Here is a 13,896-nt window from a genome sequence, read left to right on the forward strand (position 1 = left end):
TTACTTTTTTTTTAATATTCTTAAGAAACATCTATGCAACCTTCATCTCTCAGAGGTTTATGGTTTAGAAAAGAATGTATCTAATAGAGATTATTACCCAAAAGTATATTAAGTTATATCTTTCAACTCATTGCAACATAATAGAACAGAACTGTAGAACAAACTGGTTACTGCTTTGAGTATTGGGATCTATTGTCACATGCAACTTATTCAGAACGGTGCAAGAGAAAAGAGGAAGTTTTAACACTAACATCTAGCAAAGACATTTGAATGTGTCAAAAATTTTCTCAGATATTGCTGGCATGTCAGCAATTGTCTGATATGTTCTGTGTGAAAGGCAAAAGTGCTAGTTGCTATGAAATACAGAGTACTTGCTCTTTTGAGCAGGCAGACTATGGGGGTTTTGAGACCATTTGTTTTTTTATGAAGCAGCTACATGAAAACCTAGTTTAACAATAATAGAGTTTTAGAGACGATAAAGTAAGTAACTTTCAGAAAAGTCATGAAACTCATAGCTACATAGAGGTTATCAGTCATGTAAGCTTTGCAGATTAGTATAAAACTTGAGCTCAAACGTTTAATAGCCATCCAAGCAACCCTTTTTGATAACAATTTTGTTTGCTTCTTCGCAGACCTCTTGCAATGAAAAAATTACTTCTAAGACTCATCTGAGGGAAAAAAATGTTACTAGAAGGCTCAGATTCATCTTTCTGGTTGTCAATTCATTAGGTCTTTTGGCTGGCTCATAATGCCTCCAAGTGACTATTCCACAGCAGCTTGTACAATACAAAATCATAGTAAAATGAGCAGAAAGCTCATTCAAACCAAAGACAGGTCCTCAAACTCAGGATAACCCCAGGTTCCATGGAAAATTCCTGAAGGAATATTTGAAAGTAAACTCATGACCTTTCAGAATGATTCATTCAACCGGATCTTCACAATCTGATGGGAAAAGTAAAATCTGCTCTTGATGACAACATAACACAAACATCTTACTATTGAACTTAGATGTGGAGACTTATCAACAGGAAAAAATTAAGTGATGAAAGTAGCCAGAAAGACTTGAAACATTTTCATATTTAAAACAAGGTATTTTCCTTCTTTTTTTCATATCAGCTTTTTCCTGTATAGTCTGCTGTCAGTCTGCCTCATCATAAACATAACTTTTCAATATTTCAGACAAAAGTCAAATCAAAACTAAATCAAATATTATCTAGCTTTGGAGGGTGACTGGGGAGATTTCTAATTGATTAATCCAAAACAACTATATATAAGAAAAACCAAAAGCTCCAGCAAAATCTATCACTACAGTGAAAACTCTACAAAGAAGTAGCAATGTGTGGAAGTCAGAAGTTTTTCAGCCCATTGATGTTATGTCTAGCAATACATCTCACTTCATCTACAGTTGGGATACTTTGCATGATACATAATTTCAGCTCTGTAATAAAGAAAAAAAAAGTGGGGAAAAAATTCAGATTCTTTTCTAACCTGAAACACAATAGAAACTGTCTAACATCTCATAAAGTACTAGTATGTAAAGGCATACTATGCACTTATCTGATAAAAGTAATAAAACAGTTAATGCCTTGTAGTTACTATTTCACTTCCAAGTTATTCATTCATTCATTTAATTAAATTTGAAACATAACATTAATGTACATTATAAAAAGCATTTAAAAAAAAGCATTAGAACTCACATCTCCATGTTAAATATTCAGAATTGGTACTTGTTCCAGTATGCACAACCCTGAATTTAAGTAGTCCAGTGCACCTCACAGTAATCCAAACAGATTTTGTCTCAGATGATTCTACAAAGTTTGCTGTGTAGAATCTCAGCAATATTCTCTTCAGCAGCAGGTTTTCATCTTGAGCAGATAGTTCTTAACAAAAACTCCAATTTTTCATTTTTAGGATGTTATTCTTTGAAATGATATACATTTCTTTTATTATATTTTATTGATAATTAATTTTTAAAATACTTTGTATGCAGAAATGTGCCACAAGAAAATAAGTATTCTTGTCAAGAGTAGTATCTTATTGAGATGGTTCTAGCATCTATTTCCTGTAGGGTTCACTGAAATATTCGGAAACCAGGGTACCATTAACACAGCTATTTAGTTTTTACTTCACTTACTATGCTCAAAAGAGCATAAGTATTGAAAAATTAGACTCAAATACACATCCATCTATAACTTCCGTATAGGAAAACTGCAAAACTGAAAATACCCTTTCAGTTGATCTCTAAACCTATGACAAGCAACTACTTTCCCTTCCCAAAACACAAAGGAATTTGTATTTACTATATATTATTAAAGTTCATAAAATATTTTGTACAAGCACTACATCTTTTCAACACATCTACTACTGCACTGCAAAACTACTCTTCTCCCTTTTTAGTCTATGTATACATAAGCTAACTTTCCAGTCTTGTTTTGTCTTTTAATTGTAGCCTTTCCAAGAATCATAGCTACCATGATCACAGCAGAGTTTTTGTACTGCTGGTAGCCTCAGATAGAAAGCAACCTTTTAGCCTTGAATAAGATGTTTCCAATGGGAACTGAAACAAAGAGATGTTATGACATCATTTTCAGAGCTACTCAGTCCAAACAGCATAGCACTAGCCACAAATCCTTAATAGTTGTTCCAGTTGCACCAAACAAAGCTATAATTTAGCTGCCTTAGTTCTTGCTAAAACTTGAAAAAAATAGCTAAAAATATGGTAAAGGAAAATCACACAATTGTTCTCAATTTCCAATCTCAATGCAGAAGGCACTTAATACTTTGTAAAATTCCTGTTACACACAAGGAAGTGCAAAATACTTCACTAAGAAATGTCTTTACTACTTTCTATATTCACACTATATTCACATAGCATCAAACCAAGGATAATAAGAACTTGTAGAAATAATAGCTAAAATAACAGCTCCCTTCCAATTCTGCTTTATTCAGCATATACTGTCACTCATGAAACTATTCAAACTTTTCATTTTTTCATTCACTTACCTTCAGGATTGAGCTCTACCATATAACCAGCAATGGGACAAAAGAAAAAAAAAGAGAATACATGAGATATTACTCAAATAAGAAAAAAAAGGAAATGCAGTAACAGGTTTTTAAGAACTTAGACACATTTGTTAAGTAGACAATACATAAAGATATGATACTAGCCAAAAACCGGACATGAGACCACATTCATCAATAGTGCAACCCCATCCACCTGATTGACTCATTAAACTTCAGCTGGATGAATCCCAGAGATAGACTGAAGACTGATTTGGTCACAAATACAAATATCTTAAAAAAACAAAAGAGGAAAAAGGTTGTTTTCAGATAAAATGAAGTCACAAAGGTACTTAATTTTTATTTACTAGTATATTATACTTAAGGATTTGTCTGCCAAGCAACACTAGTATTTGTATGTAATCGAATTGTCATAGTTCAATAGTGTAAATAAATATCCAAAAATTTAGCAGATCTTAATTATGTTCCTTTAATAAAAGTCTTCCAAATTCGACCATCAAAGGTAAGTTTTTAAAATTTCTTCTTCAGTTGCCTAATTCTGTTAGATGTCATGTCTGCTTGTTCTTTTTTTTTAATCACATATAAACCATGAAACATACTTGAGATGTAAGATTTCTTTACTCCCCTAACCAAAGAATTGCCAAATCCAACCTAACAACTAAAATATAAGCGTACGTTTAACTAGTATTACCTGAAAGAAATAAAACATTCATTTGCTGGTCTTCCAAAGCAAAATCACAGAAACAAGACCAGCAAAACAAAAAGCAAGCTTTTGAAATCAGAGGATCCAAGATACTGATAAGTCACCTGTACAGTGATCCCACAAAACCTATCTAATCCACAACACTAATTTAGATAGTTACAAATGTACAGCATCTCATTCACAAGGAATATGAAGTCAGAATCACATTACAGAGGGACTAAAGTTGTACAAGCTGTTCATGCAGGCTCTCAAGAAGAAGGAAGGAGCATCCTTTCCACTCCCACCCTCTGCACATATCTGCAAGCTATGTCTAAAGAGGATAAGATGAAGTTCTTTAAAAAACACAAGTTCCAGTTTTGTCTAGAAATAAACATTTCAGTCATAGCACAGCCTAGACTATCACCATAAACACAATGTTTCAAGTGTGAAGTGATGTGAAGGAAATGCTTACATAAAAGTGTCTATATTGGATAAGGTACTCAAGACCACCACCCTTCACAAAAGCCCTACATTAACTTATAAGTCTTTCATGTCAATCTACTCCGTTTTTGCTGGCATAGCTCTGTCTTTGCACAGTGAACTAAATCAGCAAATCTGGCTGAGAAACAACTGTTGATTGTGTAAGAACAACAGGGGAGGAGGTGCAGGCGCAAAGCCAAGCAGTGAGAAGTGAAGAACTGACAGCTTTAACTGGTTTATGCAGCATTTAACTTAACGTGGAAGCCCTCCTAAATATAGTTTCTCAGTAGCCTGACACATTCACAAAGCTGTGTGTAGAAAACTAGGCTAATCAGTTATGGATATCAGGAAAAAGTCACATATTCTATCACTAGGATTATTAGGGCATTACAAAATAAGAACTTGGTTTCTATCCTTTGGGTTAGTTTATTTGTTTAGAATGAATATGTTCAGCTGTTAAAAAGGAAGTGATGAATAATCACTCCTAATGCTTATTCAAATCTCCTCCTCTGTGGGGAGGTAGTTTTCATCACATTTGTCGGCAGACCAGAAGGCTGAATAGTCATAAAGGCGTAACCAACTTCTCACTCCAAGAGGTGGTCCCTTAAAGAGCAGATCAGAAGTAAATTGATAGGACAGGATGGGAAAGCTGGCACAGCTGTTTCACAAGCAATAAGCTTATGACTTTACCTCCGTCAGGCCAATTACATAACTTGATGCAACATAAAATATTAACTAAAACTGAAGACTAGATAAGCATTATTTCTTTAATTACTACTGTCTTCAATATATTTCCAAAGAAAATTTATAAGAAATATGTAAGGAAAAAGGTCTCAAAAAAATGTAAATTAATTTGAAATCTCCAGTGGCTTACCTGTTGGTATATTATATGAAACCATGCAATTTCCTTCTAGTTCTGATGGAATACAATTCCCCTTCAAAAAGACAGACAGGACCACAGTTTCAGATGAATCCGGTTCTAAAAACAACACAAAATTAAATCAAGTAATAGGAGCATCCAAATAAACACAACATATTTCCTAGCAGTTTGTGAATTATTCTGCTAAACTATGGTAGTTGTTTCCATTAGTTCACCTTCATCAAATCACGGTACATGCTTTTTTAAAAAACTCTTTTATTTGTAAAAGGCAAACTTGGGCCTCCAGCTATCTTGAAGCATAACCAATAAAACAACTCAGCACACTGAATATGGAGAATATAAAAACAAATGCAGCTTTATGTTATGATTTTACTATTTTACAAAGCCATCAGTCATCACTCCTGCCACATGTTGAGAAAACATAAGAACTGTCCTTTCAGATGAGAATAGCAGTCAATAAAGCCCTGTTTCAATAGGGACCATTACTGCACATTTCAGAGCAGAAATGGTCTGTAGTCACAACTGAAACAGCAGGCACACTTGTCTGATCTTGAGCTCCACATAGTCTTCAAGGCAATTCTACCTGCAGTCTCATCAACAAAGTTAGAAAAAGGCTACAATCCTTAAACAGTTGATGCTAAGCTGAGAACATATGTTAGACTGTCCACCAGCACACAAACTTTCTGTCCCTTCCTGTAGCTCAATACTGCCATTTCTACATAGACAGAATTATCAGCAAAAAAAACAAAATACCCCAGCGAAGTACTACAGAATAACTGATTTTTTTTTTGCCTCCATCATAAAGCTGCCACCCCACCTCTCCTCACCCACCACCCATCATACCACAATAAATGGAGCAGCTCCATTCCTTTCTACTCCATCTTCCTCCACTAAGCAGTATCAAGAAGATGTGGAGTGCAACAATGCACTTGATGGAAGCTGGGCTACACCTTTCCAATATCCTCAGATACTGTAATGGTACTATAATAATTTACCTAAATCATCAAAGATGAACTGGTCACAGGTCACTGCTAACGGAGCTTGCACACAGACTGCCAGGTTTGGCTTCTGCACAGCCACTCTGCTCTGTACTGTTATCTAAATCAAGTGACACAAAGAAGTATTTAGGGGAAGCAACAAATTTATCTCTGTACAGCAGGAAAAAAGACATAACCAACAAAAAGATATAAAAAATTTGCAAAGACCAATTCGGTAACAATGTTTCAGAACTTAAAATTTCAACTTCAAACCTTTCACAGTTTTTATTTACTTACGACCAAAAACGAAATGTAGTAACTTGTAAAGTTAAAAAAACCTGAGGGAATTTCTCATTTTTTTGCAATTTTAACCCAAGATAAACCAATACTTAGGTGGTAATTAAAATGTCAATATTTTGCAAGTGGTCATGTGCATTCATTCAAATGTAAACAAAAATAAAATGTTGAATCTTTTAGGTGACTAAAGTGAAAAAAACCAAAAATAATAAAATCTAAGCTAACCAAATAAATTCCTTTCTTTAACTGCAAAGAGCAATGCATAGTCTTCTGAATAACTTCAGATTCTTACTTGACTTTTTTACTGCAAAAAAATAAGACAATCAAAATACAGGATACTCAGAACAATAAAAACTCCAGATAATGAGAGCTGACCTAAACATAAATTTGGAGTGGCTCTCGTTGCTTCTATTGTATGCAGTTACTCTGCTACAAAACTAATGGGTATCAAAAGAATGTACTTATATCTAAAATGGAAGTATAGTGGTGACTGAGATCTGAATATGGTCTGCATAGACATGGACCATATATCTAATATCATCTGTTTTATATTGCTGGTCTACGAAGGAGCTCGTTACATCCAGGTTAAATCAGTTTAGAAAAATATTATTAGTTATAAAATTACTAAAGCGTTAGGAACTTTGCCTACTTTAACATAATTAACATCATCATTGATTTATGTTTCACGGTACATTTGAGTTGCAAACAGGCTCCCAAATTATCCATCGCTATAATGCTAGCAAGGAAGAATAACATCTACCTCTGTACATACATCAGGTAAACTTTACCCATTTTATGAACCCAGAATCTCAATAATATAAACAATGTCGATGGAATCAATGAAGATATTATGCCAATTAAGTGAGTTAAAAACATGCAGACATGAGACTGCACTCTTCAGAATCAGTAATCAGGACAGTGATATTTAAAGTTTCTGGCAAATACTACTGTGGTGCATTTCTCAAAGAAATGGAGACATATGATCAGTTAAAGGAACTTATGGTAGGAAAAAAAGATTCTAGAAAAAACTGAATGCATGGTAACTCCTTCATTTACTACTGTTGTTTCACTAAAAGGTCTGAGATACATAAACAAGAAAAGAGAAAGCAGAATTAATTATAATGTCTTCTCATTAAAAAGTTTATTAAATATATAAACACATCCATGCTCATTTTAAACAGGGTTTACCTTGGCTCTTACAATAGCAATAATGAGTGGATAAAGGAAGGCAATGGGAATTACCCGTGTTCCCAGTACTGAAATTGTAACCGCTCCCCAAGAATTTAATTTGGCAATTATAAACACAATGATTTCCACTGTAATAACTCACTTATACAATATATTGGCACCAATGTAAACTAAAAGCTGATAAATTCACACCTGTCTTGAGGTAATTTAAATTTATATTACATATTTTAAGATAACCTTATAGTCTCAAACAGCCTGGTCCAAAGTCCAATGCCATTCATCTGAATTTCTTTGAGCAAAACTATCAAGACTTTATCAGAATTATGACTTTATCCCATATTGTTTTAGCATTTAAAAATGCAGAGAAATTTGTTGGACCAAGTACGACTAAACCACACCAGTCTAAGGGAATCTGGTTCAAACAGTCCAGTTACCCTCTGAACTTTTCACTCAAGACCAAGAGGAGAACTTGAAAGGTTCTCAAAAATGAGGCTTCCTTGATATTCTTAAAAGATCCTCTTAAACTCTGAAATAAAAATCATGATCCTTTTTAGGCAATACTGAGGAAAAACTACATTTGCATACACACACACTCTCACACTTTCTTTAGAATCAGTTACAGGTACCAACTCTCATGGAGGAGTGCAATAACATCAATCTTCTAATTAGATTTTCCTATTATTTTTTTTTTCAAGAGCAAAAGGTACGAAAGTCTTTTTACAAAAGAAAGTCTATTTTTGTTTATTGATGACTAAAAAGGCACCTGAAGAGGATAAACCTCTCATTTGAGTAATGAAACATTTATTGCCTTCGAAAGGTGTTGGCAAAATTATTCTCATGACTTCAAAAACTACTTCACTGCACAGTAATAATGTTCTTGTCTCCTCTTACTTATCAAAAATAAAACTGCATCACTTTTTGACTTTAGCAGAAGGCTTCCTATAATGACACCTTGTCATACTAAGGAGGAAAAACACTGAGCGTTTATTGCATTTCAAATTTTACACATTTTCGTGTTCTTAGTGAAATACACAGAAAGAGACATTTTTTTACAATTTGCCACCACTATTTGAATGCTACTGTTTGAGTTAGGCACAGTACCTTTACTGTGACTGATGGTACTGCCTCTGCTTTTACTTCACTCTCAATGGCTTGCTGTGAAGAAAAAGATGAAAACAGAGTAAATTCAATGTTCCACATGAATGAGTGAACACAATGAATGCAATATTACTTTCCTACCATCAACTTGGTAAACACAGAATTAAGATTAAAGGACTTGTCATTCCTATGACAGATTAACATACACAGAATACATTTCTGAGTTCCTTCTGAAAATGTAAAGTCTCTGTTTGAAATTGCCTGCAAAAAGGATAGCAAAAGGTCATGAATGCGGTGTACATAAGAAACTAATACACTCTGATGTATATATGAATATTTGAAACTGTTTTGTTTGGCACACTACTTTCCACTGTATATTTATTCAAATTCTGGAAATACCTTCTGCTATTCAGTAGGGAAAGGTGACTTCCAATCTGCCAATATATTACATACACACCATAGTCCATCCTATAAAATCATCACACACTATCTTATAGTTGAAATACACCTTAAACTTTAAAAGAAAATTATAGCAGGCATTTTAATACTCCTGCTAATTTCTATTTCAACAGGCAATTCCATCTACTTCGAAATTCATCTTGACCCTGCAGTATATTTTAATTTTATTTTATGCTTATATTTCATTTTGAAACAGGTCAGTCACTACAGTTAATGAAAATGTTCCTGTGTAAACTATTATAAAGAAACATATCGCTATAATACCAAATTACTGATTTGACCTTATAACTTCTCATTATAAAAGAGTAAATTAAAAACAGTATAAGGTCCACATCTGCAAAGTTCCTAAAAAGTCAGGAAGCTGGTAGGCTCTCTGGGTTCTAGAAGTAGGACTTTCATTTGTATATCATGTACCTTTTCCAGTTAAAAAAAGACAGCTACATTCATATTGGCTTGCCATGCTCACTATCTCTGGTGACCAGTGGTTGATCCTCAAGCAATAGCAGAGGTGTAAAGAGATGGACTCTTAGTATATTCAAGTCTCAGAAATTATCTGGACTTCCTGGATCAGAGGCCATACACAGGAGGTGGTGTTAAATAGCCAGACTGGTCCTCCACTTGCTTATCTAATCAGTTTTAATACATCTATATCCTCTTTGCTCTTACCACACACACTGCAATTTCAATCTTTTTACAAGTGCAGAAGTAGCATCTGAAAGCCTGTGATTTCCAAGGTCACTGTAGAAGCCCTAAAATTGTTCCTACATTTGTTTATTGATCCTTCCCCATGAAGTACCTTATCAGATTTTTCCTTTCTAGATGCCGACTGAAAAAACACACAGAAAAGCCAACTACACAACAAACTAAGATATATGGGCAGCCTTAGGAAATACAGATTCAAGGCTGGGGTTTGATTTATATTATGAGTTACTTATATACGACACAGACCAATTGCATCTGGAAGGCTGAGCAAATGAGTACAGCAGCTTTAGAACATTCTATGTACCTAACACAGTTCTAAGTGTTGTAAGCAGATTATTGCAGCTAGCCAAGGAGACTAGCACCCATTACAAAGAAGTCCCTTTATCAGAGAATAATATCCTTGTGTGTTTTTTAAACAGCAAGCAGCCCAGGAAAATCAGTTTTGCACAAATTAGTGGCCAGAAATGGCTCATTACAGATGTTCTAGTGCAACAAATATGTTCTGAAATGTTGAAGTTTGAAGTTTTAAGAGACAGCATAAGCTCTCCCAAATCTTAATCTGAATAATTTTTGTAAGCTACTTCTGTATACAATATGAATAAATTGATTAGGTTGCAACACCAGAGAATATTGAAAAATGGCTTGCCAGAGAAAGGTTATTTCTTACAATGCAACTGAGTGGTTTGAGTATCTTATCTTTCAAAGATCTAAGGATGACACTTCTACTGTTAAACTGCTCACCAGTACAACTTCTCACCCCAAAGTTATTCCATATCCTAAGTTCTCATTCACTTACATTTGCTTAGCCAAGAATCTAATGGTCCCAAGACAGAAGATAATAAATAATTTTAATAAATTCTAGTTAAAATCTTTAATAAAAGCGTCTTCTAATTGAAGAAAAACTGAGGGCTATGCAGCTCAGTCCCACAAATAAAAATATATAGTAATCACTATCAATGATCAATCCTCATTTATTCACGTGTGAAACTTATATTTTTAGAGTAATTCCCTTTTCATACAGGTACATACAGATTCTGCATCCAACTCAGGTGAAACCTCTGCTGTGACAGTTAGATCTCTCTGTTTTTCAGATTCAGGTAAAATATCTGAAAGAAAAAGAAAAAGCAAAGCAGCTCTTCTTTAACAAATATGCAGCTACATTTCTAAAAACAATACAATTTCAACAGCATCAAGTTTCAAATTCACAAATTTGAATACAAATTTGAAAAGAAAAAAAAGCAATGCGTATGATTTTTGATATTTCCAAAGAAGCTTCCCAACTATATTAGATTTCTAAAAACCTAAACCTGGCTGTCATTTTGGATTTCTTATTTATGTACAAAAAGGGACTTAGATGCATTCTGTAACAAGGTTTTACACCTAATATCCATTATTTTCAGAGGCCATAAGATATTTTTAAACTTTTGTCCTCACATGCATATGGTAATACACCAATAATAAAGAACTACCTCCAAAACAACACACCATACACATCATGGCACTTTCCTCTAAAAAATTTGATAACGAATATGCTAAACAAAGAAAAATTCTGTGTCTAATGGTCTAATCTTATGCAATTCCTCTGCATAAGAAGTATATGAAAGTTTTATGTATAGAACATTATATGGGGCTTGGTTACAATATGTTACCAGATGATTTCCAGTACTGTCAACATACAAAGAAAGGAATGGTATGAACTTATTTATATCCATGATATAAATTATTACGCAGATTCATAGATGTAAAAAAAAGTTGTACAAATTAAAAGTTTAAATACCATGAGGAATTATATAACCTCCTCTTACTTAAGAGTCCAGAAGCCCAGCTCTAGGGTATTTACATTTTTCTGAAAAGAACTTTTATTTTTTAAGACTAAATGTATTGGAAAATGAAAAACCCAAACAGCAAATGTACAGTTTCTAAAGTAACAACCAGTAAAAACTTGATGTAAAGGGGAAATTAACGCACTAATTGAATAATTCAGAGCATGAGCACATTCAGAAAGCTGAAAGAATTTTGTTACACAGAAGGTCCTGAAAATGACCCAGAACTAGTAGACAGCATGCATCTCGTTCTAACAAGAGGGTCTAGGGAAAAGATTTTGATGAAGACAGAAAATAAGTTTTCATTTCCTTGTGCTCAGAGAAAAATGCCTCTCTTTGCCACAAGGAAAAAAGCAAAGGCAAAACATGTTTCTCCAGTACCACCTACAAAAGAAGTTTAGGCCTGTTTCATACAGCCACAATTAAAAAGAACTGGTTCTCCCAACTACACACAGATCAGCCCAATCCATTCTTTTTCTATCCCTTCTAAGTTATTTCTCTTCAGGTTGCTTCTTCAAGCAAACTATGATGCAACTTCTGTCATACTGACATTTTTCTATTAGAAGTAGGACTGAGATCACAAACAAAGTTTACATATAAGTACCAGCTTTTTGTTACTACTGAACTGAGCCAAAACACGTATGTTTAATCACTTATGTCATCCAGACTGATGCAAGTAATATTAGATTTAAGTTAGTAAAACAGTTAAGATTTTAAAATATTTCATCAGTTTATAATGTAAATCCTTATACTTCAAAATGTATAAAACAGCTTAAGTTCAACAGTTTAATGGTCAGCACTGGACAGAAATACAAGACATTTATGGAAATAAGTACTCTAAGGGTTTTTTTAATATGATGACCTAATTCTAAATACCTTCCACGTTTGAAAGTCAAAATGAAACAAAGAAAAATTATTTCCATATAAGGTTAGATATTTTCAAAACAACACAAGCTCTTACTGCACAAGCATGAATTCAAAAGACAAAAAAGTTAACAGCTCATTTTAAAGGTCATGTTCAGGAGTAACTTAATGGCAATCAAGGTTCAAGCTAAAGTTTTCAGAAAAAAGCCAAAATGCGAAAAGCCCAAAACATCCAAAACTGACTGACATTCATCATAAGTAAAATGTTTTGTTGTAAAAAAAGGTTCTCTCACAAGTTTTACATCCAGTTAAAGTCAAACACATCATTAGAGCATCTCTCCACAATGGAAAGAGCATTTATAAAAACTCATCTGAAAACAGCACTTAGATCAGATTAGACGTACTGAGGAAGAAAATTAAGAGGAAGAGAGAATGGTGAAAAGATCAACAATATTCAAAGTAAACTTGTCAATCATACTGTGACAGTTATTACAATATTTAAAAAGGATAGTTACAGTTCCTTTCTCTCTCTCATTCTTCCCCATAATACGTTAAAACTAACAAGAGAAAGTTGATTCACTTCAAATGGATTTGTTCCTTCCTTCATGCTTTTCTTTCCTTTGGTTATGATAGCCAGAAAAAAATTGTCTGATACTTATAAAGAAGAGCTGTGGTAAAAATCAGTGGAATTTATCCACATCTATATGCTTACATAAAACATTTCTGGATTTGGAAAATTAAAAACCAGATATTAGTCTATCACAATAATGGATGAAGTTATATGTAATTACAAAACATAGAAATCTTAGAGTCATAGAATCAAACTTGTGACTGGAGATAAATAATTTCTTATTTTCTAGGAATTTCAACTGTGAGTTTTTTCACTCTTTTTCACATAGAAAGCAATGACTATTTCTTTTATGCATTTTAAGAAGATGTTCACTATCATCAGGAAAATTTGTTCTTTCTATTTGTCTAAGATTTTTCCATAGTTTCCTGTAAAATCACATGCTTCCAATTCACTGTGCAAGTCACATACACAGTTTAAAAACCCATGTTTCATGTTTATGAAAAACACAAGCTTTGAAGCTCTGTAGAAATTATGTGTCCTTACTTCAGTAAAATCAATGCAAGTTATGAGTAATGTATGTCAATTCCAAAATTTATTATGATCAGTTATTTGGGTATTGTTATCTCTCACTATGTTCTTCAAATACACTTTTGAAGGAAATTATAGAAACAGAAAAGTTGTTTTAACAAAATTAATTCTTTGTTAATTTCATGACTTAAAAAGTCATTTGTAATAATAAAACAGAATCTGGCAATACTTTTGCTCTCTCCGAACCCTAATTATATCAGGTTGTTGAAATTCTTCAAGTTTTCTTGCCTTTGGGTATTCAGTTTTTTCTCTGAACCCTTGCACTA

General features: G+C 33.5%; 1 protein-coding gene across 2 annotated transcripts in view; it reads right to left on the bottom strand.

The window, feature by feature from the left end:
- The window catches only part of BBS9 (Bardet-Biedl syndrome 9), a 288,272-nt gene that overhangs the window by 221,901 nt on the left and 52,475 nt on the right, over window positions 1-13,896 (bottom strand). For both annotated transcript variants that reach the window (XM_029961886.1, XM_018075872.2), the window contains exons 11-15: window positions 10,814-10,890; window positions 8,627-8,680; window positions 6,059-6,161; window positions 5,058-5,162; window positions 3,004-3,018 (exon numbers count right to left, since the gene is read on the bottom strand). In XM_029961886.1, coding sequence (XP_029817746.1) covers window positions 3,004-3,018; window positions 5,058-5,162; window positions 6,059-6,161; window positions 8,627-8,680; window positions 10,814-10,890 — 354 coding nt within the window. The remainder of the gene's footprint in view (window positions 1-3,003; window positions 3,019-5,057; window positions 5,163-6,058; window positions 6,162-8,626; window positions 8,681-10,813; window positions 10,891-13,896) is intronic.

The sequence above is a fragment of the Manacus vitellinus genome, unplaced genomic scaffold (assembly GCF_001715985.3).
Source record: "Manacus vitellinus isolate BGI_N305 unplaced genomic scaffold, ASM171598v3 scaffold_3_pilon, whole genome shotgun sequence".
Taxonomy (NCBI): Eukaryota; Metazoa; Chordata; class Aves; order Passeriformes; family Pipridae; genus Manacus; species Manacus vitellinus.